General features: G+C 43.8%; 2 protein-coding genes and 1 long non-coding RNA gene across 29 annotated transcripts in view; 2 read left to right on the top strand and 1 right to left on the bottom strand.

Annotated features, from left to right (window-relative positions):
- The window catches only part of GPR107 (G protein-coupled receptor 107), a 54,048-nt gene extending 33,330 nt beyond the window's left edge, over positions 1 to 20,718 (bottom strand). For all 5 annotated transcript variants that reach the window (XM_042779890.1, XM_042779893.1, XM_042779892.1 and 2 more), the window contains exons 1-14: positions 20,644 to 20,718; positions 19,723 to 19,922; positions 15,045 to 15,170; positions 14,249 to 14,299; positions 13,946 to 14,034; positions 13,157 to 13,323; positions 11,461 to 11,495; positions 11,203 to 11,259; positions 10,295 to 10,405; positions 8,819 to 8,952; positions 8,056 to 8,131; positions 7,005 to 7,078; positions 6,323 to 6,440; positions 5,290 to 5,420 (exon numbers count right to left, since the gene is read on the bottom strand). In XM_042779890.1, coding sequence (XP_042635824.1) covers positions 5,290 to 5,420; positions 6,323 to 6,440; positions 7,005 to 7,078; positions 8,056 to 8,131; positions 8,819 to 8,952; positions 10,295 to 10,405; positions 11,203 to 11,259; positions 11,461 to 11,495; positions 13,157 to 13,323; positions 13,946 to 14,034; positions 14,249 to 14,299; positions 15,045 to 15,170; positions 19,723 to 19,821 — 1,268 coding nt within the window. In that variant the 5' untranslated portion in view covers positions 19,822 to 19,922; positions 20,644 to 20,718. The remainder of the gene's footprint in view (positions 1 to 5,289; positions 5,421 to 6,322; positions 6,441 to 7,004; positions 7,079 to 8,055; positions 8,132 to 8,818; positions 8,953 to 10,294; positions 10,406 to 11,202; positions 11,260 to 11,460; positions 11,496 to 13,156; positions 13,324 to 13,945; positions 14,035 to 14,248; positions 14,300 to 15,044; positions 15,171 to 19,722; positions 19,923 to 20,643) is intronic.
- LOC117005781 lies at positions 20,711 to 22,867 on the top strand. The gene is made up of 3 exons (XR_006163103.1): positions 20,711 to 20,792; positions 21,425 to 21,657; positions 22,483 to 22,867. It is a non-coding gene; the product is annotated as an uncharacterized LOC117005781 (long non-coding RNA).
- Positions 22,868 to 26,891: 4,024 nt separating this feature from the next.
- The window catches only part of FNBP1 (formin binding protein 1), a 91,287-nt gene continuing 90,374 nt past the window's right edge, over positions 26,892 to 27,804 (top strand). For 6 of the 23 annotated variants that reach the window (XM_033077236.2, XM_033077232.2, XM_033077238.2 and 3 more), the window contains exon 1: positions 26,892 to 27,044. In XM_033077236.2, the coding sequence (XP_032933127.1) occupies positions 27,021 to 27,044 (24 nt within the window). In that variant the 5' untranslated portion in view covers positions 26,892 to 27,020. The remainder of the gene's footprint in view (positions 27,045 to 27,804) is intronic. The other 17 variants (XM_033077231.2, XM_033077239.2, XM_033077243.2 and 14 more) reach the window with 4 other exon arrangements.

Here is a 27,804-nt window from a genome sequence, read left to right as displayed (position 1 = left end):
CTCTCATACAATATGTTGATGACATCTTTATAGCTTCCACAGAAAAGGATGTTTGCCTCAGACTCACTATTGGATTACTTAATATGCTGGGACAAGCTGGATACCGAGTATCGAAAGAAAAAGCTCAGCTGGTAAGGACCCAGGTGATTTACCTAGGCTGCGAAATTTCACAAGGGGTGCGAAAGTTAGGAGTTAATCGAATACAAGCAATTTGCACCATACCCACACCACGAAATCCGCAAGAGTTAAGATCCTTTTTGGGCATGGTGGGGTGGTGCCGCTTGTGGATCCCGGAATTTGGACTAAAAGCAAAACCCCTGTATAAGGCAGCCAAAAGCCCTGTGTTTCAGTGGGGACAAACGCAAGAAAAGGCATTTCAGAGTTTGAAACAAGCCTTAAAGGAAGCCCCAGCACTAGGATTGCCAGATCTTACAAAACCTTTTCAACTATATGTGAATGAGAGACAGAGACTGGCAATAGGGGTTCTCACCCAAAAACTGGGCTCGTGGAAACGCCCGGTAGGGTACTTCTCAAAACAGCTAGACACTGTAAGCGCCGGATGGCCGGGTTGTCTTAGAGCTGTGGCAGCAACAGTGCTCCTGATTCGGGAAGCCAGAAAATTGACCCTGGGAAAAAGGATGGAAGTATTTGTTCCCCACATGGTCATTGCAGTTTTGGAACAAAAAGGGGGGCATTGGCTCTCGTCAAGCCGCATGTTACAATACCAGGCACTTCTCCGAGAACAGGATGACATTGAATTAAAAACAACTAATCATCTTAATCCAGCAGAATTTCTTAGGAGCAGCAGCCAGGAAGAAGGAGGCGAATTGACGCGTGATTGCGTGGAAATCATTGAACAGGTGTATGCCAGCCGGAAAGACCTGAAAGATGAGCCTTTGGAAAATCCGGAATGGGAACTGTTTACAGATGGATCCAGCTTTGTGGAAAACGTGAACCAGGTATGCGGGATACGCAGTAGTGACTTTGACACAAATAATAGAAGCTCGAGCCTTAACCCCGGGAACTTCAGCCCAGAAGGCCGAGATACAAGCTCTGGTAAGAGCCTTAGAATTGAGCCAAGGGAAAAGAGTAAATATTTGGACTGATTCAAAATATGCCTTTGGAGTAATACATGTACATGGAGCTCTGTGGAAAGAAAGAGGACTGTTAAATTCTCAAGGATCAGAAATTAAGCACAAAGAACAAATATTAGCACTATTGGAAGCAGTGCATAAACCTCAGGCAGTAGCAGTGATGCATGTAAGAGGACATCAAAACGAAGAAGGAAAAGCGTTCCAAGGAAATCAGTTGGCTGACAGAGTTGCCAAACAGGTTGCCCGAGAGGTATGGACACAATTAGCTTTATTACCAGCACGATTTAACCCTGCCACTTCCTTTCTTGAGCAGAAACCATGCTACACACATGAAGATGAGAAACTTGCTCAATTTCTCCAGGCCCAGAAGAATGAAAAAGGATGGTATGTCACAGCTGTAGGTCAAGTTGTGTTGCCAACAAAGGTAATGAAAACAATTTTAGAAATCGAACATAACAAGTGCCATTGGGGGGCAGACGCATTAGTACAATTCTTAAAACATGAGGTGATTTCCAACCAGATGTTAACAATGGCAAAACGGATTAATGCCACGTGTCCAGTCTGTATTAAAAACAATCCAGTGACACGAAGGCAAATACAATTAGGAAAGCTACGAGTTGGGCCGCAACCGGGAGACTATTGGCAAATAGATTTCTCAGAGCTACCAAAAGCACAAGGGTACCGTTATTTACTGGTGTATGTGTGTACCTTTTCAGGATGGCCGGAAGCTTTCCCATGCAGGACTAACCAGGCAAAGGAAGTAATTAAAACCTTACTACAAGAGATTATTCCTAGATTTGGGATCCCATTAGGAATGTCCTCAGATAGGGGACCTCACTTTGTAGCTGGAGTAGTCCAAGAGGTAGCCAGAGTATTAGGGATAGCTTGGGATCTCCATACGCCCTGGAGACCACAATCTAGCGGCCAGGTAGAATGGATGAATCAGGCATTAAAAGGGCAGATTAAGAAAATTTGTCAGAAAGCGAAGATACAGTGGCCTCAGGCACTACCTCTAGCCTTGCTAAGAATCAGGATTAAACCCAGAGAAAGGATAGGAGTAAGTCCATACGAAATTTTGTATGGCAAGCCATATCATGCTGCAACCTACAAAGGGGACCCTCACTTAGTAGGAGATCAAGTATTGCTAAGTTATGTTTTGTCTCTAAATAAAGTCCTTACAGCACTGCGAGGAGCATTGCAGTGGAACCGGCCTCTGCCCTTGGAAAATCCTGTCCATGACATCCAGCCAGGAGATCAAGTATATGTGAAGAACTGGAATACGGAACCCTTGAGAGAAGTATGGGGCGGTCCTCACCAGGTGATCATGACCACCTACACGGCAGTGAAAGTCCAAGGGATCGAAAATTGGATTCACTACACTCGAATCAAGAAGGTCCAGCCAAGATGGGAAGTACAGCCTCTGTCAGCAACAAAAATGGTGTTCAGGGCAAGGCCTTAGTTCTTTTAACATTAGTCTGTATAATGCAGGTGGGAGAAGCGTTTGTTAAAATCATAGTTCCAGAGCCAGATGTAATAGTGCCGGAAGGTGCGGGAGTAAATTTAACCTGTCTGTTTTCTAGCAACCAGAGAGCTGGATTAAAAGAAGTAAATACAGCTTGGAGACAAGTCACCACAGACGAAGTATTTACAGAAGGGATCGTGACACTTTGGGATATGAAACAGCAAAGAGGTAGCACCACATTGATGATATCATATGCAAGCTGATCAGGTAGGACAATTCTCATGTGTTGTGTGGATTAGAGAAAGCTTTAACTACGGAGAAATAAATGTAGATATTCAAAAAAAGAATAGGAGAGTACGACAGGTGACAGAAGTTGGAAAAACACAACAAGAATTGGGACAAGAAAATTTAATAGTGGGATTAGTTAGAGATTTTGGGCAAGTACAAAATACTACGTCCATCACTGCATGTTTACCTTTACCTAAAGCAGCGGGAGATCCAATACCATGGGGCATCATTCCCGTTGGGGAAATGCCTCCAGAAACCATAAATGGGATAAAAAGATGTAATAAAGTAATGCAGAACCATACTAAGATGGTAGAGGAAACCTATACAGTTCGAGGGCAATGGTCATCACCAGGACAAAGGAGTGAATGCCAAAAATTACCAAATGCAGTTTTTTCAAAAATTGGGCGGTTCAAGGATGTAGGATGGTGTTCTTATGACATAAAGAAAAAAAGACAAAAACCAGTCACTGAATATTCTTATGAGATAGTATGTCAAGAAGGGAAGGAAGAATGGGAACAGTGGAAAACGATTTGGGGTCCCAGCTTGTTAGAATCTTATAGCTACATAGGACCAGTACATTGGTGTATCGAATGGTCAGGCCAAAGGGAACAAAAACATTTAAGAATGCTAGGGACCGAAGCAGTAAGACGGGATAGAATGACCCCCACACCTAGCTGGAATTGTAGCAAAATCATCACATGTGATACCCCTGAATCCCAAATTGGTTTAGTGCCAGTCCGGATACTACTAAAATGGGGCTGTGAATGTCAAAGATATAATCATACAATAACAGGTGAAATAAAGGGGGCTTGGAAAGATTGTCAGGCGACTACCGTCAGGAGTCCAGGGCATTCAGTGTGGGTAATGGGGCACGGACAATGGGCTACCCATATGCCCATTAACGGCCCAGTCACACAGATTACGTTAGGGGTCCCTACGCTCTGCCCTCTCTGGAAACAGTCTAAATTAACACAAAGAGAGATACAGTCACGAACAAAGAGAGAAACAAATGAGGTGGCAGAAGAACTAGGATTGGGAGATGAAGATGAGTGGCATGAACCCTCATCAGGAGTTAAATTTGGATGGGTACTGGAATCCCTGTTTGCACAAATTTCTACATATAGAAACCGGGAGATGCTGTACAAATTATTGGGACAAACTGAGAGGTTAGCCACAGTTACAAAGAAAGGATTTAGAGATCTAAACTTACAGTTGCAAGCAACAACAAGAATGACAGTCCAAAATAGAATGGCATTAGATTTGCTCTTATTAAAAGAACACGGAGTCTGTGGATACCTCCAAGGAAAGGTTGATCATTGCTGTGTACATATCCCAAATGTCACAGAAGAAGTAGAAAAGGACATAAGTCAATTGGAACAAATTGAAATAAAAGTGCATGAAGTCCAGGAAGAAGCTGAACATAATTGGGTAGGAGCACTATTTAGCTCCCTAGGAATCCAGGTCTCTGGTTGGATATCATCAATTGTACAATATGTAATAATGATTGTATTGATTATTGTAGTCTGCATGATTATGTATAGTTGTCTTTTAGGAATGATTGCTAGAGAAGGAACTCATACTCGACGTGTCATGAGAGCACTAACCCGGAAAGAAGTAATCCTACCAAGTCAAAGAGAAGACCCACCATCCTACTTAGAAACCATTACTTGAAGAATTGAGCATCCTTGCAGAAAATCTGAAGAATGCTCAAAAGGGGGGAGTTGATACCGAAAATAACAAGAAAAGAGCTAATGTAGATATAGCAATAGCAGTAGTTATGCTAAGGCTTAGAAAGCAGCAGTTCACAAGCAGGCCCTGGGAATGTACTAAGAACCACAAACTGATAATTAAAGAATCTAGTAGGGCATGCAGAACACAGCAAAATAAATAATTAAAGGATCTAGTAGGGCATGCAGAACACAGTAAAATAAATAAATGATAAAGGTTAATGTATAATCAATGATAAAGGGTTCTGGTGGTGGGATGACAAGCAAGGGGGAATAAAGGGGGGTAACCTATAGTTTTGAGTAGACAAGCGTGTAGAATTTATGACTTTATAGAAATAATATCTATGAGATTTACGTAACTGTATTGTCTTGAAGAATATGTACTATTGTACTATTGTATGTAAATCACTTTGTAAAGGATATAAAAACCTGTCGAAAAAGGGGTAAGATGGGCTCTGACTTTGGACACTAGTCCTCAGACCCCAGGGCCCTCAATAAAGCACCGCACTAAACAACCTAGTTGTTTCGTGTCTCTCTGTCGGGCAACACTAACATCCCTAAAATGACATCTTCCACAGCACTAGACTGAAATGTTAAGGCTAATGGGGTCTATAAAAGTCAACAGAATGCTTGACTCCCCAGGAGCACAGAGTTCTGTTGCTTTGGCAGAGCTGTTGATGCCCATCAGCTCACATGTTTTTCACATACAGCAACTCACCATACCACTGGGAACAGGATGGCTCCACAGCACAGCAAGTCCACCAGGAAAAGGATTTCTTTCCACAGTCCATACTCAGTTGTCCCCTCCTCTGTTGACTCTATGATGATGTAGGCCACATTTGCCAGTACCTACACAACAAGACATGGTTATGGTTTGGAAACTGCCCAAGGAGCCACTACAGATGGGCTGCCAATGCAGAAAAGCCCAGCCAGTAACATCAGGAATTGTTCTGCAGCTCTACATCCAAAAGTCACATGTTCAGCAGCATTCCTCATAAGATTTACAGAAATAAAACTGATGGGAACTTATTCCTGCTGATATTCAGAAAGCAGTTCTTTGGTTACATTGTGTGCTGAATCTACTGTATCAGCTGAGATAAAAAGGAGCAAAATTTATTTATTGAAACAGACAGGACTGTGTGGCACATACAGCCAAAAACATGCAATTCTAAATTAAGCCAGTAATTCAGGCTGGTCATTGACCATCTTTTGTACTCCACACCTGAGCTCTGTAAGAGTCTCAAACACTGATTATACATACTTCTGCTAAGGGCTTGCATCTGGAAAGGCAGAAAATCTCTTCTATATGCAACAAATGAAAGTGCTGTTCTCTTATGTACTTCAGTTCCTCAAGTAGGAGACCAGCACTGACCACTCTGAATCACTGGGAATGTTTCCCTCAGACCCTACAGACCTACAAGTCTTGTTTTTCCCATTTTTTATTTCATTAAGACTTTCAGCAGTGACAACTTTTAATTCCTCTACTTAGTTGTTTGGCACTATTTTCCAGCTCAAGTTCTGTCCCACTCCTTGCTTCCAGTTTTCATTTGCTGAAACTATTTGATCACTATTATCTCATGCTCAATATGGGAGAAAAACTGGGAGAACTACAGTAACTTCTGGACTAGGAAATAGCTGATAAAGTCATACAACAAGAACCACGTGGTATTGTGTGAAGCTTTCAGTTTTTTTCAGTTTGTATAAGCAGCTCTCCCACAAGACAGGAAGCATCAGCACAGCTCAGTCCTCACCTGAAGTGGGATGACAATCATGAAGATTTTTTTGTCTTTATCTGACAGGATGTGTTTAATGAAAGCCCAGCCTGTGCCAATGAGGGCAATAGTGATGAACAGAAGAGCTCCCTTCAGTCTGGAAGAGAAACAGACACTGCAGTCATAGATTTGATTTTATTTTATCACACTTCCTCTTCTGCCCAGGTTTCTCCCACTGCCAATAAAGCCACAAACCCAAACAAATGCTTCCCTATCCATAATTTTGGCAAGCACTTATCCATCCCACAATAGTGGAGCAGATGCATTGCTACAACTGTGTATCACAGAGCAATATTAGGCTTCATTCACAATATATGCAATCTTTTCCTGGGGGAGCCATCCATTCACCATTGTGAACAGCAGCAAACACTGGCAGCTGTACCCACTTACCATTCACACCAGCAGCAAATTAGATACTTGAATATTAGTGTGAACAAAGAAAAATAAAGCATTTGTTATCCTTTTACTCCTCCACCCACAGAAGTGCCAATTCTCTGCAGCTGCCCTCTGTTAGTGGAGCTCTCCCCTTCACACAGGGCTGATTGCTGAGTCTTTGGTACTGAGGTCTGCATGAGAACTCAACTATTTCCCACTTTGTTCAGGAGGGAGACAGCTCCAGAAACAATTTGAATCTATCCCATCAATCTTGTGACATACTTACAGGTGAGTGATGTAATAAACAACAGCCCAGCCCTCGATGGGGAATCCCTGAGAAGAGATGTAGTGATAGTCGATCTGGAAGCAGAAAATACAGCACTTCACAGCTGCTCTTGGACACCCCTCCCTCTCAAACCAGGTCTGCTCACATCCACTGCCAGTTTCTTTCCAGTCAGTGTGTACAAACCCAGCTCTGTCACATTCAGAGAGCACTTCCTCCCAACACATTCTACTTTTGTTTAGCAACAATGAGATCATTTCCATTTGCTCTGTTTCCTAAGTGCTAGTGGATGTATCTTGTACAATCTACATCCTTCCCACACAACTCCCCTGCTTAGCTACAGTGAAACAACTGCAATGGGAACCTATTTATTCATTCATTTCTTAGTTTCAGCTGCATTAGGTGACTAGAGGCTTGATAGTTTTATTTTCACTAGAAGGAAGATTCACTTCATTAGACTCCAAAATATTTGTAGCAGGTATAACACCATGGGCATGAAGGTGAAGATCATGGTTGGCACAAATACTGAAGGATTAAATGCTTGCCATTACCTTTGCTCATGACACATTTCCAGTGGAAAGGGAAAGTCAATATAATTCAGAGAGGTTATTTGTGGAAAGTCTCAGAGCTGATAAGGTGAGGTCTGTCACCACACACCATAACACTTCTTTGCCCTTGAATTTTATAAACATTCATCAAGTTTTCATTTATTCATATTTACCGCAAGCCCTGTAGCTGAAGCAGCAGCACAGCCCAAGCTTTTAGGCCTGCTGCAGATGGCCAAAACATTAAAATTTGTAGAACTCATTCACCCCCCCAACCCTTGCTGCTTCAACACTTCAGGCCATGATCTCAATTGCATTTAAGTCAGAATTTGCTGATGAAAACAAACACTTCCACCAAAAAGCTGCAGTTCACTTCTAATGCTCCAGTATTAAGAGCAGTTCTGCCTCCCACTGTCCTCTCTCCAAAGCAGATTTCCCTAACAGCATCTCCTGGATTCCATATTTCTGCCTCCTAGCTGAACAACTTCAGGCACAGATGTTGTACGCACCGCGTGGAAGACTAAGGACAATGATTTGGTGAAAGGAAGGGCTGCCATGAGCCAGTGGATCTTAAAGACATCATTTCTGGCAAGAAAAAAAAAAAAAGAAGAGCATAACTTAGAAACAAGCAGTAAAAATTTCAGTTTCTAAGGATATTTCTTTAAAACCTGTGTCAAGCAGTCACTCCCAGGCTGAGCTGACTATCATTGTAAAAAGATTCCCCTTAATACTGCAGTCCAAGTTTCTGCAATATCCTGAGCAATATTTCAACTTCATGTTCTAAACCTCTGATTTTTACTGCTTGGCATAATTGAAATTATTAACTAATAAGAATATCCTGCACATATATATCTATCTATCTTAATTGTTAGAAAATCTGCTATACATAATTCATACCACAATCAAAATATTTATGGCTCTCTACTGCCATAAGTTGTCATTTCCCAAATTAAGAAAAGTGATTTTTTTCTTGTTATTTATTTTCAAAGTCATCTCCTTTTGACATCAACTATAGGAAGCTCCTGTCTATTTTTTGCCACAATATGTACATTACCTGAAGAAATTTCAATGTAAGATTTGGTAACTACTCTGCAACAACAATACTGACTGAAGCAGTTTTGAAATATAAACTGTATATTAAGCAGACAAATCTGAGCCAGATTTGGAGTTTTAAGTCATCAAATCTGACTGTGAATTGGGCATTACAAGAAGAGGAATGAAAAATAAAAACCAAACAAGGTAGGCCCTACCTGTCACACACACTGAACTTACCTGCGCTTACGAAGGATGTGGATCCATACAGTTCCAGACAGGAAAAAGAAGATGGCCATGGAAATGTAAAGCTTTGGCAGTGGGATTTCACCTGCTGAGAGGTAGCTTTCAGGATTCTTTTCCGTAATATCTATCTGAATATTAAAGGTGTGTTACGTGTAAGGCTGGAATAAAACTCATTTTGTTTAAGCATTGAGTTACCAATTCCACTGCGCAATCAGAGTCACTCATTTAACACGAGCTTCTCTGAAGTGGTGACTTATGAGTTTCACAGAAAAAAACTCCAAACCTACTCTTCATCCTCAAGAATCTCAAAACATTTTGCAAAACTATTCTCACAATAATAAACCCCTTGGAAAACAATGCTTCGGTTATGCAACATAATTGAGAAAGGCAAAGTAATTTTCCCAAATAATACTTGTTCTCTCTACCAAACGTCACAATTTGCCCACCTTTGATTCAGAAACAATATGTACAATGGGCTGCCAGCCTGTTTTCCTGGGACTGGGAAAACAAGTATTATTTAGCATCCTATTTATACCCCTAAGTGGCTTAGTCATATGTGCTAGGACTTCAATAAAATAATGCATTGAGTACAGAAGCTGTCCTTAGCTGGGTTAAGTACACCCCAGCAGATCAATCATCCAGCTTTTCTTCCCTTTCCAATTTCTTCAGTGGGTCATGGTGACACACAGCAATTCAGGAAAGCTGGTCCTCTAAACATACAACTTCAGAAGCAGATTTGAAGTAGTCTGAGTCAAGTTAGGGCTGCTAAGTTTTATCACCTCCATGTTCCCTTGCAGCAGCTTTAACACAAACATGTAAAAAGCAGTTCAGGGGCTGATGTGGCTGAAGTACCCTGGTCAGTGAGAGGATTCAGAGCAGACCAGCTCATGATACACCAGCATGAGCATAGGAAAGGAAAAAAGGGAAAGCCCAAGCTCTGATAACAACCAAAACCACATAGGACCAAACCCTTGTACATCAAAAGAGAAGAAACATTTGCTAGAACATATTGCCTTTAGGATGTGTATCTAACACCATAAAAACACATCTTTAATTAGGACAGAATAAGCAAAAACACTGAATTCAAATACCAACAATTTACATTGCAGCAACAGCCTTCATATCTGCAATCATGTAAAGAGAAAAGTGACATCTGAATGCAGCAGAACACAAACAGCTGCTGTAGCTCCCATTTTGTTACAACATCAGGCCACAACTGTGTAGACTGAACACAGCTCACATTCAGCCTTCAGATTTTCATGCATTTCTGCAAACCCAGTATTTTAATTATTTTTACAGTAATCACTTCTTTCAGAAATGCCACTGCAGAGACTGGCACACAGCTCTGAATCACTTCCCACCCCATATGTGCACTGGTGTGCAGTGTGTGCTTGGCTACAAGCTGGAGCTGGAAGCTGGATGCTGCAGTCCAAGTTAACAAGTCAATTATCCTTTAGAAGCCATACTCACATCAAGACTAAACAGCTGCTGATCGTTAGCTGCCCCTTTCTCGACAACACACTTGTGGAAATACAGGCTGTAGAGACCTTCTTGTTTATCTGAGCTGATGTTAAAAGAGAACTGAAAATAAGGAATAGAAAAGTCAGCATTCTTCTCATTCACAACAGGGTTGCCCTGGTAGGAAGTCATCTCTACTGAAGCATGAAAGAAGCCAGACACTTGAGGTCAGTTGGTTGCTTTCAGCAAACAGACTGCTCTGAGGATAGCAGCACATCTGGAAGTTTCAACAGAATTCCAGATGCAAAATCATTGCACCTATCTAGGATTATGCACTCTGGTAATTCAAGCCTGTTAAGCAGCAGTGCTTAACTTGGTTCACCACAGAGAAAAGGTAACCACAGTTATCATATATTTGACATGGTGAAGCATAACATTTTTATTATACTTGCCCTGCAGCTTTTCTGTTCCTCCCTCAACTATGCAAATTGTGATAGCTCTGGGAATGAGATCTGTGTCAGATAACAGAATTTAAAACGTGTTTGTTTTATAGTAACCAACCAGCACAAGCGAACCAGAGTGTTCAAACAAAGCATTGACCTGGTTTCATACAGAGGATCTTTCCCTTAAGTCATCAGTCAGGTCACAGATATTTGTTAGCAGCAATCTGCACTACAGGCATCACAGTAAACTTGAATATTCTGAGGCTCATAGACTATGATATTTAGAACAGAATCACAACAAAGCCAATTTAAAAGCAGCTCCCACAACTTATAAAGAAACATTTCCATCATTGATGCTTAGCTCAATAAATTTTCATGCAAACTCCTGCTATCAGAGAAACATCTATATTCCAGTCTTTTACTTTTCCAAAGTAGGACAGTGAAGGAGCTGTGTTTAGGCACTGACAGACACCCTACCTGAAATGAAAAAGTTCCTCCGTCATTGTGAACAGGATGTTCTTGTTCTAACACGGTCTGGGAAAAGGAAAAGAGACCTTTGGATTTTCTTAAGCAGGTAAATAAAACATTTGGCTACATCAATCAATCAACTTTGCATTCTATATATTTACAGTGGAGGCTGAGAGCAACAGCAAATAGTCCCCACTTTTCTGCTATGATTATACTGGAATATCCCCCCAGGTTCTTTCTGAAAGAGAACTCCAGATAGTTTCTTACCTGGGAGGATGTTGTACTTCGTTTGGACTTCTTACCTAGAGATAAAAGCAGTAATGGTACATTCAGTGTTTGCATTGAGACATCCCCAGAAACCACCACGTTGTCAATACCTTACTCACATCTTCCTACACTTGTCTGCGTGGCAGTTTCCCAGCTAATCATTAACAGCGATTCTTCCCCAGTCTCTCCTTACTCTCAGAGGACTCTTCCCACAGCCAGTATTCATTCTGAATGCATCCTCAAATGCAAATATGATTCTCTGCTTTTATAACTCCTACAAAACCCCAGAAATCCTTCCAGCCCCTCTGGTGAGGGGGACCACAGGCAGGTGACCTAAACCAGATGCAAGCTACAGATCTTTTTATGTTATGACTGAGTACTGTTCATCTCACTGATAAACCTCAATCTGAGCATTAATACATGGCTTGACAAACATATGGAAATCCTAATTAACCATGAGGAAGGAATAAATTCACAGCTCCCAGTAAAAATACAAACAACCAAAACACAGAAGTAGAGGTGACCTGCAAGGTCAGCATTTCCTCTGAACTTGAGGTGACAGGAGCCTTCAGTAGAGCAGCATGCCAAGTTCACAGTTTGACTCTATTTCTATAAGAAGCTTTTCAAACATAAGGCCATCCCTTTCTACCAGGATGCAGAAGTTCAAGTCTTGAGCTTTGCTTTTGGCTCCCACACCTCAGTGCACGGTGCACACTCATGCTACACTTTTTACACCAGAGAAAGCAAAACTATAGCTGTCAGATCATTATCTCCAGTGCCATCCAGCCTTGGTTCTTGACTCATTACAACAGCTGCTCAAGCTTTTGAATGGTTTCAAAGCCTTGTGAACGTGACAGGCCAAGACAGACTCAGACTGCTCCAGATCAGACTGCTCAGAAGTCTGATCAAGTCTAAACTCTACCAGGAAGGGATAACATGAGTTAATCCCATTAGAGCTGAGATTATAAAATTGTTTTGTCTGCTGGTCTGGAAGCCAGACAAAGGTTTGTGCCTCCTAGAAAGATTACTGGTACTGCTACTCCTCCCTCCCCAAAATTTCTAAGTGATAGGAGTTCAACTCTCCAGATGCAGACTTACACAAATGTTGGTTGGAAAGGATTTGTGAAGACAAATCCAACTTCTGACTCAAAGCACACGTGGTGTCAACTGTATCATTTAAAACCTCAAAATACAGAGACTGAATTGCACAAATCATCTGCTACAATACTGGGATACCTATTTAGGAAAGATATCTTATTTATTTTACTTATTTTCTGTTCTAACATCCCATCCCAGACATCCAAGATTTAATAAAAGGAAACAGACATTGTGTGCCTGTTAAAAATTGCTTGAAATTGTCCTTCTAACCTTCCCTCAACTAGTTGTTGCTGGCCATAAAATTCCCCCTTCAGTCTTCTTTTTGCCAGACAACAGACAACCAAATTGTTAACCCCTCCTCAGAGGCACTGAAGGTCTCCAGCACTCATTGTCTCTCTGACAGATCAACAGATTTGGTGAATACAAATCACTGAGCAGGAGTCTCCAGCTCCAGGGGCAGCTCTGTGCACAGGTTTTCACAGGATGTACATCAAGTTCTAGCCCCAGGGGACCCCAGAATGTGACCACAACTCAGTGGATGCACAGCAATGAGAAATCAGCAGTGAGAGCACACACAGGTCAGGTTTAGCTGGCTTACCTTTGCCATCTGGATTTTCGTTGGTCTTTGGAGGATTTCTAGCAGAATCATTGCTTGGTTCAGAAGTTTTTAGCACCTTGGTATTTAGGGCAGTACCGTTTTCCTCAGATACAAATAAAATTTTAGGTAACAAAGAAGCAGCTTGTGAAGAGAACCGTACTCTCACACTACAGAAACAAAGAGGTTTATTACAAAATGAAAGTAAACCAAGATTTTTAAAGAGGCACAGCCATATACCCAATAAAGGAAAATCAACATGTCTTGACTTGCTTTTTGTACCACAAAGAACTGGCAAGAACCAGATCCTGACTTACAGCAAACTGATCATTGTGTTACATTCTACATGAAATACCAGAGCAGATGAAGAAAATTAAGTTTCTTCAGCCTTGGTAAGCAGAGTCTCACTAGAAACTGTTACTACACATGACCTCTTGCAACAGAAAGCAAAGCAGACTTGAAGGTACTTCCATTAAAAAAAGATAATTCAAGACAAACATTAAAATTGCATATTGAGTGCAAAAGTGACCCAAGACATCAAAGCTCATTAAGCTAATTCAGCACAATTAAGGTAGGTTGCTTTTGCCTGCTGTCCCTTTATCCCTACAATATGCAGAAAGAATTCATTTTATGAATGCAAATGTTTTACTTTTACACTTACCTCCCCCCCCAAAAAAACAAACCAACCTACATGCACAGCAGCTTTCCAAGCCCTCATAAAAAACCTCAAGTGTTACATTATCTTCAAACTAAAGAAGTAACTTTAAAATGTCTTGTACACTCTTGACTCACACTCCAGTCCAGAAGTCCAGAAGTAAGATTACAACAGAGACATCTGGTGCTGGTGTCTTCTTCAAGATACAGTAATCCACTTCTTCATCCTGGTAACATGAACAAAACATCTCTGAAGTGCCCTCTGCACATGTTCACCTCCAGGTAGAGGCCACCATCCTTAGTCCAGCAAGCTGTAAATCCAAATTATCCTTCACATCCTCCCGTGTCTGAAATTCCCCCCTCCTTTTTTTTTTTTAAATTTCTTTCCAGAGTTAGGTAATGAGATGTGCCATCTTAGAAAAGCAAGTGCATTTCTCTTACCAAGTAAGTGGAGAAACCATCATTCCTTGTTCGATCCAAACTGAATCCCACCTGTAAGAAATTGAGACAAATCTGTCAAATTGAAGCCAAACCACTACTGAAAGAGTCAAAGATACTGCTTTCTAAAGAATTAACCTACATTTAAGGCAGAATCCAGGTATTTTTCTCATCAAGTAATTTGGCAGAAAAATACATTCAAATGTAACAAACTCATCCATATTCACCAAGAAAAAAACATATTATTCAAACCCAAACTAAATCTGCTATACCTTCTGTCTCTGAACATTTTAACTTATTTCAATATTATTCCACATGCTTTTGCTCAACAAAAACATTTAATACTTTTATAACAATGAAGAGGAGGAACTGTGCAGCAGAGTAAGAACCCAGGTCTGTTATCTAATCCAGTATCTCAATTAAACCCCTAACATGACATGCTACATTAACATGTAATATTAGAGTTCTCCTAAAAGTAAAATTGTCACTGCTCTGGAAATCTACTGACACAAGTTGAATGTCAATGCAACAGGACACAGTGAGAAAGAAGCCTCATCAGAAGACTGCTAGGAAATTATGTTCAATGTAAGTTCTAGATTCATGCACTGAGTTCAGCAGAGGATCCATTAAGTTAAAGGTTTATCCTGAAAGCAAAGAGTGCTCAGGGATAAATCTCAATACACAGATCTCATGACTGGCTCATGCTGGGAAGCAAAGCCAACAGCACCATGAGTTTGGATGTGACAGCTCAGGCAAGCAGAGGGCAATGTCACAGGAGGCTCCACAGGAAGGAACTCACTGATAAACGATCCTTGTCTTCAGGCCTCGCTGCTGGATTCAGGGAGAGGTTGCTGACATTGACTCTCATGAAACCATCCTTGAAGAAGCCAAAGGTATTCAGGTGCACTTTCTGCCTCACATCATCCTGTCAGAAAGGAAAACAAGTTTACAAACACATGCAGAGTCATCTGCTGCAGCAAAGGGGGAGCAGGGTGAGTGACTGACACTTGAATATTCATGCAAAATAGATCTAATTATTCAAACAGCAAATTTCTTTAGGATACCTTCAGATGTAACCAACTATTCCACTGGAATGGACCAACCACCTGAACAGCAAGAACTTTAAACAGACATGTTTCTGCTAATTGGGTGACCATTCTACTGGGAAATATGTAAGCAAAATTCTGGAAGAATTTCAATATCTGGCCTCACTGACTTAACAACATACTGCAAAATCCCCCAAAGTGACTGTAGATACATCAAGGCAGCTCTTGTTTGAATGCTGGCTACTGTCACTGCCACAGAATGAAGAGGAAATAGATTTTGGGGATCTTACCTAACCAAGAGCTGGGGTTTGGCAAAGAGTTTACCAAATGCATTGCCATCCCCTCAGATCGTCTGTGTTAGGCAGGGTCACTGTTTGGACAGGCAAACATTAAGACAATGGAGAACTACATGTGAAAATAAAGTTTTGTACATAGTCCCATACCTCCAAATGATTTTTGACATAAAATAATATCAAAACCAGAATTACTTGGGTTAGTTTCTCCAGCAGGAAAATTCTAATTCCCTCCTCTACTCCCAGTTTAGCTGCACAATAATTTCCTTCCTCTCAGTCTGGCAAGGAAACCATAGCAGTTGGTCTCTTCTCAGCCCTGTTCAGCTGACAAAGGTTCAAGTACAGTGAGCTTTAATTTTTTTTTTAAATAAGGAGGTCACGAAGGACCTCACATGAAAAGTAGCTGATGTCACACACAGCTGCCACATCAGATGACAAAAGGTCACATCCAACATCTACAGCTGGTCCCTCAAACCTACTGGGTCATTAAATGGAAGAAAACCAGAAACAAGGCAAAAGAAATCAAAAAGCACATTTAAAGTGAACTTAAAAGATTCGACCAGTTGGCACTAAAAAAAACACCTAAATGTTTCCTCCTCCTGCTTCTTCTAGGAAAAGATAATCATTTTGCAGAACACTAAATAGAGAAGTGAGCTGCTAAAGGCAAACTGTTCTGAGAGTGTCCTGGAAAACTGAGCTACAAATTGTACAAGTACAAAAGGTTCTTTCTCTCCCTCTAGCCAGTATTGATTTTGACGTCTCTGCACAAAACGTCCCTGACTCATAAATATAATCACTGTAATAGCAGGACACTAATCCTGACACAGCTAACCTGTAATCCAGCCATAATAAGATCACTCTAATAGAATCAAGTTAACCTGGCAAATAACCAGATGGTTCCCTTAATGGTCAGAAGAGGAAAAAAAAGATAAATGACACAGGGCTTGCAGCAGATGCTTTGTTTAACAGAGTATTAAAGCTCTGCTGTCTTTGGGTTCTGGGGAAGAGCCCATCTGGTTCCCCTAACACTGCATTTCATGTCACTTCCCAGACAGTACAGAGAACTCATTCTGGTTCTTTGTGGGGCTCATCAGATGTATTTAACCCCATCTGGACAGGGAAGAATTTGGGTGAATCAGTGCCATCCAGCCACAGGGTTTTGTACCTTGCAGATGTGACCAGAGGCAGCTGCTCAATTCAGAGCATTGCGAGAGCTCTCCAGTTCAACTGAGATTTACTCTGCACATTTACTGACATGCTCCCCACCACCAGCAGATAATTAATATACAACACACCACTTTCCTCCCTGGTTTATCTCAGCTTTGAGTGCTTAGAGTTTACAGATTTAGTTCACAAATCCTTCAGCTTTACATGATCCCACACACACACTGTCACCAGTTACCAGCAAGCAACAGCAAGAGCATCGATTGCTCCACATATTGACAGCCTAAAGACACTGGCTTACTAATGGGGTTGAAAGAACTCAGCTTTTGTTTATAATCACTCAATTACTGACTTCAGAAATATTTAACTTTACAACAAAGGTGTGAACCCACACAAATGAAAACTTCAGCATCCAAGTTGTTAACACACACGTTAATTTAATTGACATAGGATGCATTTAAAATTAAGCCTGCCCTACTGAGAAAGGATGATCTGGTACTCATCACTAACAGCTTACAGCCAAACCAATATCCAAAGTTTGTGTCCATAAAAATCTTCCCCAGTTCTTCTACTCTTGTAGGATAAAAAGTGACCATGCAATATTTGACTAAGGTTACAAGGAAGTGGAATCCATGATCCTGTAGCTCAGGACGAGCAGACACATATTCTACCTTTTCACCCTAAATCTAATTGAGATCACACTGTCAGTGCAGTGAAAGTTCCACTAGAGTATTTACTCTTTCCTGAAAAGAATCTTAATGTATGTGTGAGACCAATAACAAGGCTTATAATTTGTGTGAGACTCAGTGAATTATTGTGAAAGGTATTTTCAACCTGGGCTACTGAAATCTGAAACCCATCAACATTTAAAGGCCACAGGTATTTATAAGCAACCATTGAAAACCTTCTCTCTCTATAATTCCATGTCTGACAAAGGTCTTCTCTTTGCTCAAGAGAAACATTTCAACTACAGCTACTTCCAGAATTTTCTGAACATTGTTTCTGTTGATCTTTGATAATGTCCAATTTTTGTAGGGTTTCTTCTGCAGGGGGTAGGTTTTGTTAGTTGAGGTGTTTTGGGTTCTTCTACATATCTCATTAAACTAATGAAGCTGATAATAATTGCTACTAAGGAGGAGCTTCTCTGGCTAGGTCAGTCTAACAGCAAAATTCAAGCAAATCCTTTCTCTACTGCAAAAAAATTGAACTATTTTGTATACTTTTTTAAAGACAAAATTATATTTTTAGAACTGGAAACTGCTCAGACTGTAGCTTGTTTTTCTGACAACAAAAAAAAGCTTCACATTGGCACAGCAATTATGAAGATACAAGAATGAAGCTATTCTGAATTAAGCAATAACAGCTTGTTTGAGGAAATTTAATATCAAACACTCCCACGAATCCGTGGCCTTTAGCTTGGCTCAGTGTCAAGGCACACTTGCAAGCAAAGCAGGAGCCACTGGCAGGAACAGCAGAAAGGAGCTTTCTTTGTGAAAGGACTCAGTTGTTGGAGCCTGGTGTTTACATAAAGGCTGTAAAGCAGGGATGAAGGAGGAAGGGAGAAACTGCTCTAACAATAAAGCTCATACACAGCAGGTGGGCAGAGGAATTAACTCACTGCTACTTCTCACAGCCCTCGGTCAGCCAGGGCTGCAACTTGCACAAAACCAAACCCACACCCCACTCTGATGGGGAAAAACAGCAAACAGGATTTAGTAATTCATCCAGGCAGTCCCCAATAGGGACTAAAGGCCAGGATGTTTGCTGCTGAGAACATTTGCTTGAGGCAAGCAGTTTTCTACTTAAAGGTAAAGAATCCCCCTAGAAGAAATCCCTTGGCACTCAACTTTTTGTCACAAATTCCTCAAAACAATGATGTAACCAGCACAAGCCTCCTGATTTAGTGCTTCAGGATAAAGTTTACTTCTCCTGAAGTACAACAATATTCATATGGTTGCACTTTAAACAACTACACAGTCTAGAGAATTTCCTACAAGACACAAACACCTCCATCAGTCACTATATCCCAAAACCTGAGGTGGAAATCCTGGATTCTCCCTAAACTGCTACAACAGCACAGTAATGCAGGTCCCAGTTATTTACCACTTTATTATCTCTTCCACTAGCAGAATATTGCACGTTGTTGACGAGCAAAACAAAATTTAAATTCTGCAGATTTACAGAGCTTTCCACGAGCTCCACAGAAGCCTTTGAAAGGCATCACCCTCAGTGCAGAGTTCCCCTGTCTCACACAGCCGTGCAGAGCTCACACAGAGCGACAGGCAGCAGCACATCCTCACTTCACCTCCAGCACTTCCCAGCAGCAACCCTGAATAACGAGTTTTCCTCAAATATAGTCACAGGATGACACGACATTCCTTCACAGCACACCCAAAGTCTACGGAACCAAAACAGAAAGCTGCCAGCACCAGTTTCCTCAGCCTACGCTAATTGCTTGGTTATTGCGAAGCTGCAGCCAAACATCCTTCGGAGAGACCAGGACAGGAAAGCCACTGCAGAACACAGCTAGAAAGAAACTCAACCAAAATCCACTTTCAGAAACCTCTCCCTCAGCTCACGTTCAGCCCTCTTCCATCACATCGCTTTTAGCACAACGTGAAGCAATCGCACCTTCAAACCACGGCAGAGCCGCGGCCCCTCCACACGCGTTAGCCGCGACCGAGGAACGGGCGGCCAGAGAAAGCGGGACGGGACTACGGGGATGCGGTCAGAGGGAGCGGGAGAGAACGGCAAAAGCACAGCACGGCGGGGCCCGGGCGGGCTGAGGCGCAGGGGGAGAGCTCAGAGAAAAGCGAAGAGAAAGAAGGGTCGGGGAACGCAGCAGAAGGAAGAGAGAGACATGGGGAGAGCAATCCCGGCCCGCGGGAGGTGCGCAGAGCCGGGTCGGCCTCACCGCTCCCCTCAGGGCACCCGGGGGCCGAGCCAGCGGGGCCGGGGGCGGCGCAGACCTTACTTTGAGGGTGAGGTGATGGACGCGGGCGCGGGCCGGGCCCGCGCGGAGCAGCAGCAGCAGCAGCAGCCCCAGCACGGCCCCAGCGCCGCGGGCCGCCATCTTTGTTCCAGCGTCAGCGTCCCCCGCGCGCCACTTCCGGGTCAGGCGAGTCACGTGTCGGGCGGGGCGCGTCACGTGACCGCGGTGGGCGGGGCCGGGTCCTGTCAGGGAGTCATGGAGGGGTTGGGGATGGGGGACGCTCAGGGCTGCTCCAGTGCCACCCCCTGCCCGGGCAGGGACACCTCCCGCTACACCAAGGTGCCCCAAAAACCCGTCTAACCCGGCCGTAGCGCTTCCCGGGGAGCAGCCACACCTTCTCTGAGCGATCTGTGCCACAGCCTCGCCATCCTCCCAGGGGAGGAATTTCCTCCCGATATTCAGCCTGAATTTTTCCCTCTTTCAATTTGAACCCGCTCCCCCTTGTCCTGTCACTACAATTCCTGCCGAAGAATCGCTCTTCAGCTTTCGTAGCCCGTCGTCCCCTGGCAGGTGCTGCGATGTGTCCACAGACCCTTCTCCAGGCTGGGCAGCCCCGGCTCCCTCAGCCTCTCCCTGTGGGGAAGGCGCTTCCCGCCCTTTCCTCTGCCCCCGAGGCCCGTGTGGGCTCTGCGGGGCTGCCCCTGCCCACAGGCTGCTCCCCACCATGCCCCCCGGCTTGGATGGGGCCCCCATGGCAGCAGCCAGGCCCCGTCCTGGGTCCCTCCTCAGCCCTGGGACCCCCTTGGCTGTGGGGACCCCCCTGGGTTGTGGGTCCCCCCATGGCCGTGGGGCTCAGAGAGGGGACACTGGCCAAAAGGAACCCCTTGAGCCTCCCCCAGACCGGCCTCTGTGGGGTGACACCAAAAAAAAACCCAAAAAAAAAAGATTGAAGCTCTTCCCTACCTCAGCCCTGCAGCATCGTCCACAGGGAGATGTGGGATGGTTGTTTACAGGGAGGGGTGAAGTGGTTGTTTCCAGCTCAGCCGTGGATGTACCAGCAAGTTCCAGCTTCTTCCTGGGAGCTATGGCAACAGCAGACGTCTGAACATCAGGTAGTCCAAACAACAGGAAAATTGCTTTTCTATTTAAAGCCAGGGTTAAAGTATTGGTTTTGAATATGGCCAGAAAAATATGTAAGAAACAAAGGGGTTTCTGCTTCTTTACAGGATTAGTTTTGCACCTATTTAAACTATTTTGCACCTATTTTAACTAGTGGTTGTAGTCACATTTACAAGTAAAACAAAAAACATTAGGCCTGGTTTCCATGACTTGTTGCTCAAAATGAGAGCAAGAAGCAAAGTGAGCATGAATAGGGACAATTAAAATGGCTTTTTGTTTGACACATTGGTAAAAAAAAATAAATTTTGAAAGGCTATGCAATGGGAAGCCATCAGCATCAATAAATCTAATTTTCATTGAGGAGCCTTGTGCTTTCAGCTCCCAAAAGTCATATTCTGATTTCCCCTTTTAGTGTGTGGAATAACAGCAAGTTCCATTGTCTAAGGACAGATAAACAACTGGACTGGACCAGGCAAGTGAGGGTGAAAAGGGAGAGAAAAATCAATGGCCTTGACCTTTATTTTATCAAGATTGTGTAGTATGTCCCATCTTTATTTAGAGAGATGATTCAGATGTTCCTGTACATTTTTTCTCACAGCTTCATTTCCCTCTTGTATATTCTTAGGTAAAAAAACAAACAGAGAAATCTCACCAAGAGCCAAAGAAACCTGGACTGGTACCAGGAAATATCTGGAAGCATGAAAAAAAAAAAAAAAATCTGTTTTTCTAGTAATGTTCTTTCTCTGGGCAGTACGTATTTGTGCCACTAGATGTCCTGGCAGCATCAGAGCTACAACGCAGCTTGCAAAAAAACCCACGGACCTACAAACATCGGATGATTTATTCTGAAAAACTCCGGTTAGATATTTTCTTGGAATTAGTCGGGGGATGGGGGGGGTGTTGCTGGGGGTTTTTGTTGTTTTATTTTTAAGATTGTAATTATTATAATCCCTGTGCACAGACCACCTGGGAAAGCTGGGGAGTTTTGACTCCTGACAAACAGCTGCTTGCAACCACAGATGTGGCTGTTGTGCCTTTCTCCCCTAATCGGTATCAGGCACACTTTGACTGCTTGAGTGGTCAAGAAATTCTCCTATAATTCTTGGATTTGGTTCAGCTGCAGAGCCTTTTTTGTCTGAGGATGCTTTCTTCAGAAGAATCATCCTTAGCCTGAGGATGATTTTAGCAGTCGGGGATTTTTATGCAACAGAATGGAAATTTTCTGAAGATCTTTATTTTTTTTTCAATGTTTCTTCAACAACTATTATTATATTGTAGTAACTGTAAGTTCCCCAATTACCTATACAAAATGAACAAAAAATAGAATTTATAACATGTTTATTTTCTTTGGCTATGCATTTTTCTAAGAATTTGTATGTTCAAAGATGTCTGTAGTGAAATTTCCACATCTGTCAAGATACAAAGCAGCTTGTGGCTGTGTTAATAAGCTATAAGTTATAATATAACATAAGTTAATAACAATAACTTTCATTGTGACATCCATTTGTTTCATTGTAGCTTCCACACAGAATCATTTTGCTGTAAATCTGCTGTTCCCACTATATGCAGTTATTCTTAGCCTGAATATCTTTTTTCTTTACTCCTTAATTGTAATTAACATATAATTACAACTCTTCACAGACTGGTTTGGGGTTTTTTTTGTTGTGTTTTGTTTTTTTTAAGTGTCTCATGGACAGCTGTGGAGGTTGGATGGAAGGGATCAGCAGTGCCAGAAAATCACGATGGAGGAACAGTCTGCAGGTACAGCTCAGCACAGAACGAACCAGGCTGCCATTTTATTAACATGTTTTGTGAGCCAGGATACAGGTATGGAAGGGAAGGTGAGTAAGATAACACAGTCCCAGGGCAGGAGCCACTCAGGATCCAGTCCCACAGTCTCTGCGGAAAGAGAAGGGCAGGCCCAGGGGGCAGAGCTGGAAGCAGCCAAAATCGAGGTGATCTGCTGAGTTCACAGCAATGAGACAGGGGCAAGGCTGAGTTGGGAAGGCAATCTGCAGTTTGGGTGATGGTAACCAAGGTCAGTCATGGTCTGATGATGGCTGGACAGGTCCACGGCAGACTAAGATCAGGTCAGATGTGAGCTGCATATCAACAGGATCTACAGCCAGGCACAGCCTGAACTGGAGCTGAAACCCCCTTAAAACACGGGGCAAAGCAACTGGGCTTTCAGGCCAGAGCTTCAATGAATCCCCTGGATCCGTGGGCAGGTGAGGCTGGCCAGGCCATTAGGGTTTATCAGGTGTTTATCAGGTTTTGATGTGGGCCTTGATGGGGCATTAAAGAGCACCGAGGTCCCTTGTTGTGTGTCTGAGTGATCTGTGTAGTGTTGGAACAGCAGAGAGGAAACAGCTGTGATGATGATGATGGCCTCTAGGAAAGGTGTGTCCCTTTCCTGATGCTGTTTCAGTCCCAGTGTATGAGAGGTTACAAGCAATGTCCATGTTCCTTATCTTGGACGTGGATAATTTGGGTAGAGTTGTAAAATCAAAGGGAAGCAGCTGTAAGGGTGATAACTCAGGGGGGAAAGGTACATCCCCTTCCTGCTATATCCTGGAAGCTGGAAGTGCTTGTCCAAGCTATCAGAGTTGAGATTTTTCTTGCTTTGCATAAGTAAACAAACACAGAGTAAAAAGGTTTTGATTGAGCTGTAGTTTAGGGATTTATTCTATCTATTTTGTATGATTTCTCAATCATTTAGCAGTGAATCTGGCTGTTTACAAGGGGGATTGGGGTTTCCTAAACAAAGTCCTGGCTTTCTAAAAATGGAGTTGCTTCTAGCTGGGTTTTGGAGCTGAATCTGGGAGTGTTCTGAATCATAACAACAGGGGAGATAAACAGAGAATTTACAGGAATAGGCCCATATCTGGATAACAGATCTGCATGGTCTTGTTCTGAGCCTGGCTGAGGGAAAATTCCTACCCAGCTTCTGTTGCTCAGATGTGGATTGTGCAAACTCAGTGGAGAAGTGTTAGATAATGCAGCTTCTAAGTGTAATTTTGAGTGATTTTTTGGGACTGGAACCTATTGAGCTTTCCAGTATCAACTTCAGCATGAAGGGCCCTTAATGCTCCTGTCATTGCTAATTACATTAGTAATTAGGGACCAGCCAAGCTGCAGGCCCTGTTGTTTTGGGCACTGCACAACTGAAAGTAATAGTGTAAGTGGCAGTCCCTGCCTTGCAGAGTCTAATAAAGAAATGCAGTCAAAAATAGGGGAAAATCCTCTCCTTGAAACATCAAAAATTAATTTTTCTTTTTAGCTTTTTGTCTTGAGCCTCTGCCACAGAAATTTTGATAACTTGTGATAGTTTTTGGCATGGTTTATTCTAATGTACCATCATAATACAAAACTTGTATTTCTGGCCTTTATCTCCCTGGAACTGGTGGAGCATTTCTATCTCTCAGTGTGGACAGGTTTCCCTGCCCATGCTGGTGTAACAGGTTTGCCCTGTTCCCCTCCCAGCTCTTTGTGCAAAAGGAAATTCCACACAAACTTAGCTCAGATGATACCAGTGCTGCTTTCTGTTTCTGTACGTTCTTTTTCTGCCAGTATTTATGGGTGAAGCTCTCAAACAGTCCTGATGCAGCTGTGCTGTCTCATTTTGCAGTGTGTCCTGGGTGGGTGTAGGGCTAAAGATGGTGGTCTGGGAGCCTCTGGAAGTACAGGCCCTTGAAAGACTGTGGTTGTGCTTCAGGCAGCAGGGCAGGCTTGGATATTCAAATATGTTGGCAGTAGAAGGAAGAACTATTCTAAAATGAGCTGAACAGGGTGGCTCTTGGTTGTTGTGAAGCCAGCCCTTTAAAGTAATAACTTTTAATGATGTCCAAAAGCACTGCCTGTTATGTGTCTCTTCAAAGACAGCTGTGTGAGGAGCAGCACTCTCCTCTCATGTTCAAATCAATGGAACTTGGATAAAAATAAATGCAGTTCTGTTATTAACATAACATTTGTCTTCATTGTTGCTCAAAATGTTGGAATTGCTTAATGTGTTTTTCTTACTCATGTAGGGTAAGAGCCAAGCATCAGTGGTAGAAGTGCATTAATCTAGGGGAGATAATGCTTGTTGTAGCAGCTGGTCAATTTTTATCTTCTCACATCAAAAGCATCCCCACCCTTTATGAGCAGAAGCCTTTTACCTCAGGTGAATTAATATGCTTCCCTTTTTTATTCCCCCCCACAAAAAGCTCTCATGAATAGACACAGCAGTAAATATATCAGTCTAAAGCTCTTTTTACATTTGTTGTAGCTGAAAAGCAGAGATGCAAAATGAGATTAAGTGACACAGCTCAAATAAATGACACAGAGGAAGAGGATCACAAAAAAAATATTTTTTTCTGGCAAGAAAACAAGCCATTTTCTGCAAGGCCTGTGTAATTGCTACAATAACCCACATTTATGCAGATAATTTGGTTATTTTCTTGCTTGCTTGTTGAGCATTTTAGTGACAGATGGTGGATTTAATATTCCTGGATTTGGGTTATTTTGGGGGTGAGGGATGTATACACTGCTTAGCTGAGTTAGAAGTCAGCCCTTGCAGTGAGTTCACAGAATTAATTCAGTTGGAAGAAGTGCTCTGAGGTCACTGAGTCCAACCTGTGACCAATCCCCACCCTGTCAGCCAGTCCATGGCAGTGAGTGCCACATCCAGCTTTTCTTGAACACCTCCAGGGATGGTGACTCCACCACCTCCCTGGGCAGTCCATAACAATATTTAATCACCCTTTCTATGAAGAAATTCCTCCCACTGTCCAACCACACATGACACATCTTCAAGGGTTTTAAGGCTGTGAGTTCTCTTCCTTTCTAGGGCCCTCTCCTCCTTTATAAATGACCAAAACAGCAACATTTGCCTCAAAACCAGCCTCACCTGCCTCGAGGGGAGGGTGGTAAGGGTGGGTGGGGCTGGGATCACCACTCTGTACTCAGCACAGGTGAGGCACCTCTAACACTGCTTTCAGTTTTAGGTCCTCTGCTTGAAAAGGGACATGGAGGTGCTGGAGTGTATCCAGTGAAGGGACTTCTAAAATTTGTGTAAGTTTTAGAAAGCACAGAATCACACCTTAGTCAGGGTTGGAAGGGACCTCTAAAGGCCATCAAGTCCAACCCCCTGCAATGAGAAGGGACCTCTTCAACCACACCCCATCACCAAGCTGGCCTTGAGTGTTTCCAGGCATGGAGCACCCACCACTTCTCTGGGCACCCTGTGCCAGTGCTGACAGTTCTGTGACCAGGGCAGGGAGAGCCTCTTTCCCTGCTGTGACACCCATTCCTTAGCGACCTCCTCTTTCAACTGACCCCTGTTCCTCCATTGATCCCCATTCCCCAGAGACCTGCATTCCTCACTGAGCCCTGTTCCTCTACTGATGTTTATTCCCCATTGACCCCTGCTTCTATATTTATGTTCATTCCCCAGAGACCCACATTTCTCATTGACCCCTGCTCCTCCATTGATACTCATTCCCCAGAGATTCACATTTCTCATTGACCCCTGCTCTTCCACTGATGCCCATTCCCCTGGGATCTCTGTTCCCCATTGACCCCTGCTCCTCTACTGATGTTCATTCCCCACTGACCCCTGCTTCTCCACTGAATTAATTCCTCACTTACCTCTGCTCCTACACTGATGTTCACTGCTCACTGACCTCTGCTCCTACACCGATGCCCACTTCCCAGGGACCCGCATTCCTCATTGATGCCCGCTCCCCATTGACGCCTGTTCCCCACTGACCCCGTTCCCCATTGCTCCCTCATTGCCATCGTTCCTCAGAGACTGCCGCTCCCCACTGACCCCTTTTCCCCACTGTCCCCCCGCTCCCCACTGACCCCTTTTCCCCATTGTCCCCCCTCCTCCCCACTATCCCCCTTTTCCCCACTGTCCCCCTTTTCCCCCCTGTCCCCTCCCCGACAGACCCCGCACTCCCCGCGGGCCGCCCCGCTCTCCCGTGTCCGCCCGGGCCGCGCCTGCGCTCGGCCCCGGCGGCGTTGGCTGTGCGCGTGCGCAGCGCGGAGCTGTCAGTCGCCCCCCCCGCCCCGCCCCGCGCCGCCCGGGCCATTTTGCGGCGCGATGAGGCGGGAGCGGCGGTGAGCAGCGCCTGTCCCGCCCGCTCCGCTCGCACCGCCGGGCACGGCCCTCCCGAGGGCGAGCAGGCACAGCCAGGGGACAGCGACACCCCCAGCGCCCCCCGCGCGTCGGCGGAGCCATGAGCTGGGGCACGGAGCTGTGGGTGAGTGAGGGCGCGGGGGCAGCGGAGCCGCACCGGGGCATAACGGTCCGGGGCCGGTGCGGAGCCGGCTCCGCTCCGTGCCCGCACCCCGGCACAGCCCAGCCCGGCTCGGGGGTCCTCCCTGCTCGGCAAAGTTTCGTGTGCAGCCTCCGCAGGGAAATCCCAGCGGAGGTTCAGGAGTTTGATTTAATTTGGCTGAAGGAATTAAATTAAAAAGCAGCTCCATAGCACGGAAAAGAGCGGCGGCGGCTGGGGAGCGGAGGGAGGCTCGCAGCGGAGCCCGGGGTGGGATTTGTGTGTGATCTGTGGACAGGGGGTCCGGTTTCAGGAGAGGGAGCTGCAGGGAAGAAAAGCCAGATGATAAAATTTCCTGTCGCTGCTGTTAAGGGGCTTCTCTCCACGCTGGATTTGAAGGACGGAGGTTTTTACGAGAAGAGTTTTGTGTTGTGTGTAAATAAAGCAGGTTTTCATGGTGCAGAGGGTTTCAATGTGTGAAGGTCCTTGATGCTTTTGAGGAGAACCTGGAAAGTGTAAATGCATTTGGTTTATGATGGAACGGTAATGGAAAATATCGGGCTGCTAAAGGGAACGAGAAGTGGGCAATAGCGATGTGAAATGGTCCCTTGCTAACGAGACGAAATAAGGGAAGGGAGATAAAAGGAGTGTGGGAAGGCAGAAGAGCTGTTCCACATATTCAATCACAAAGAGGACATGGTGCAGCCATGTTTGATGGTGAGCATGGAGCCAACCTGCTGGGACC

The sequence above is a fragment of the Catharus ustulatus genome, chromosome 21, assembly GCF_009819885.2.
Source record: "Catharus ustulatus isolate bCatUst1 chromosome 21, bCatUst1.pri.v2, whole genome shotgun sequence".
NCBI lineage: Eukaryota > Metazoa > Chordata > Aves > Passeriformes > Turdidae > Catharus > Catharus ustulatus.
Note: the sequence above shows the minus strand (reverse complement) of the source record. Positions and strands in the feature narration are given on the sequence as shown.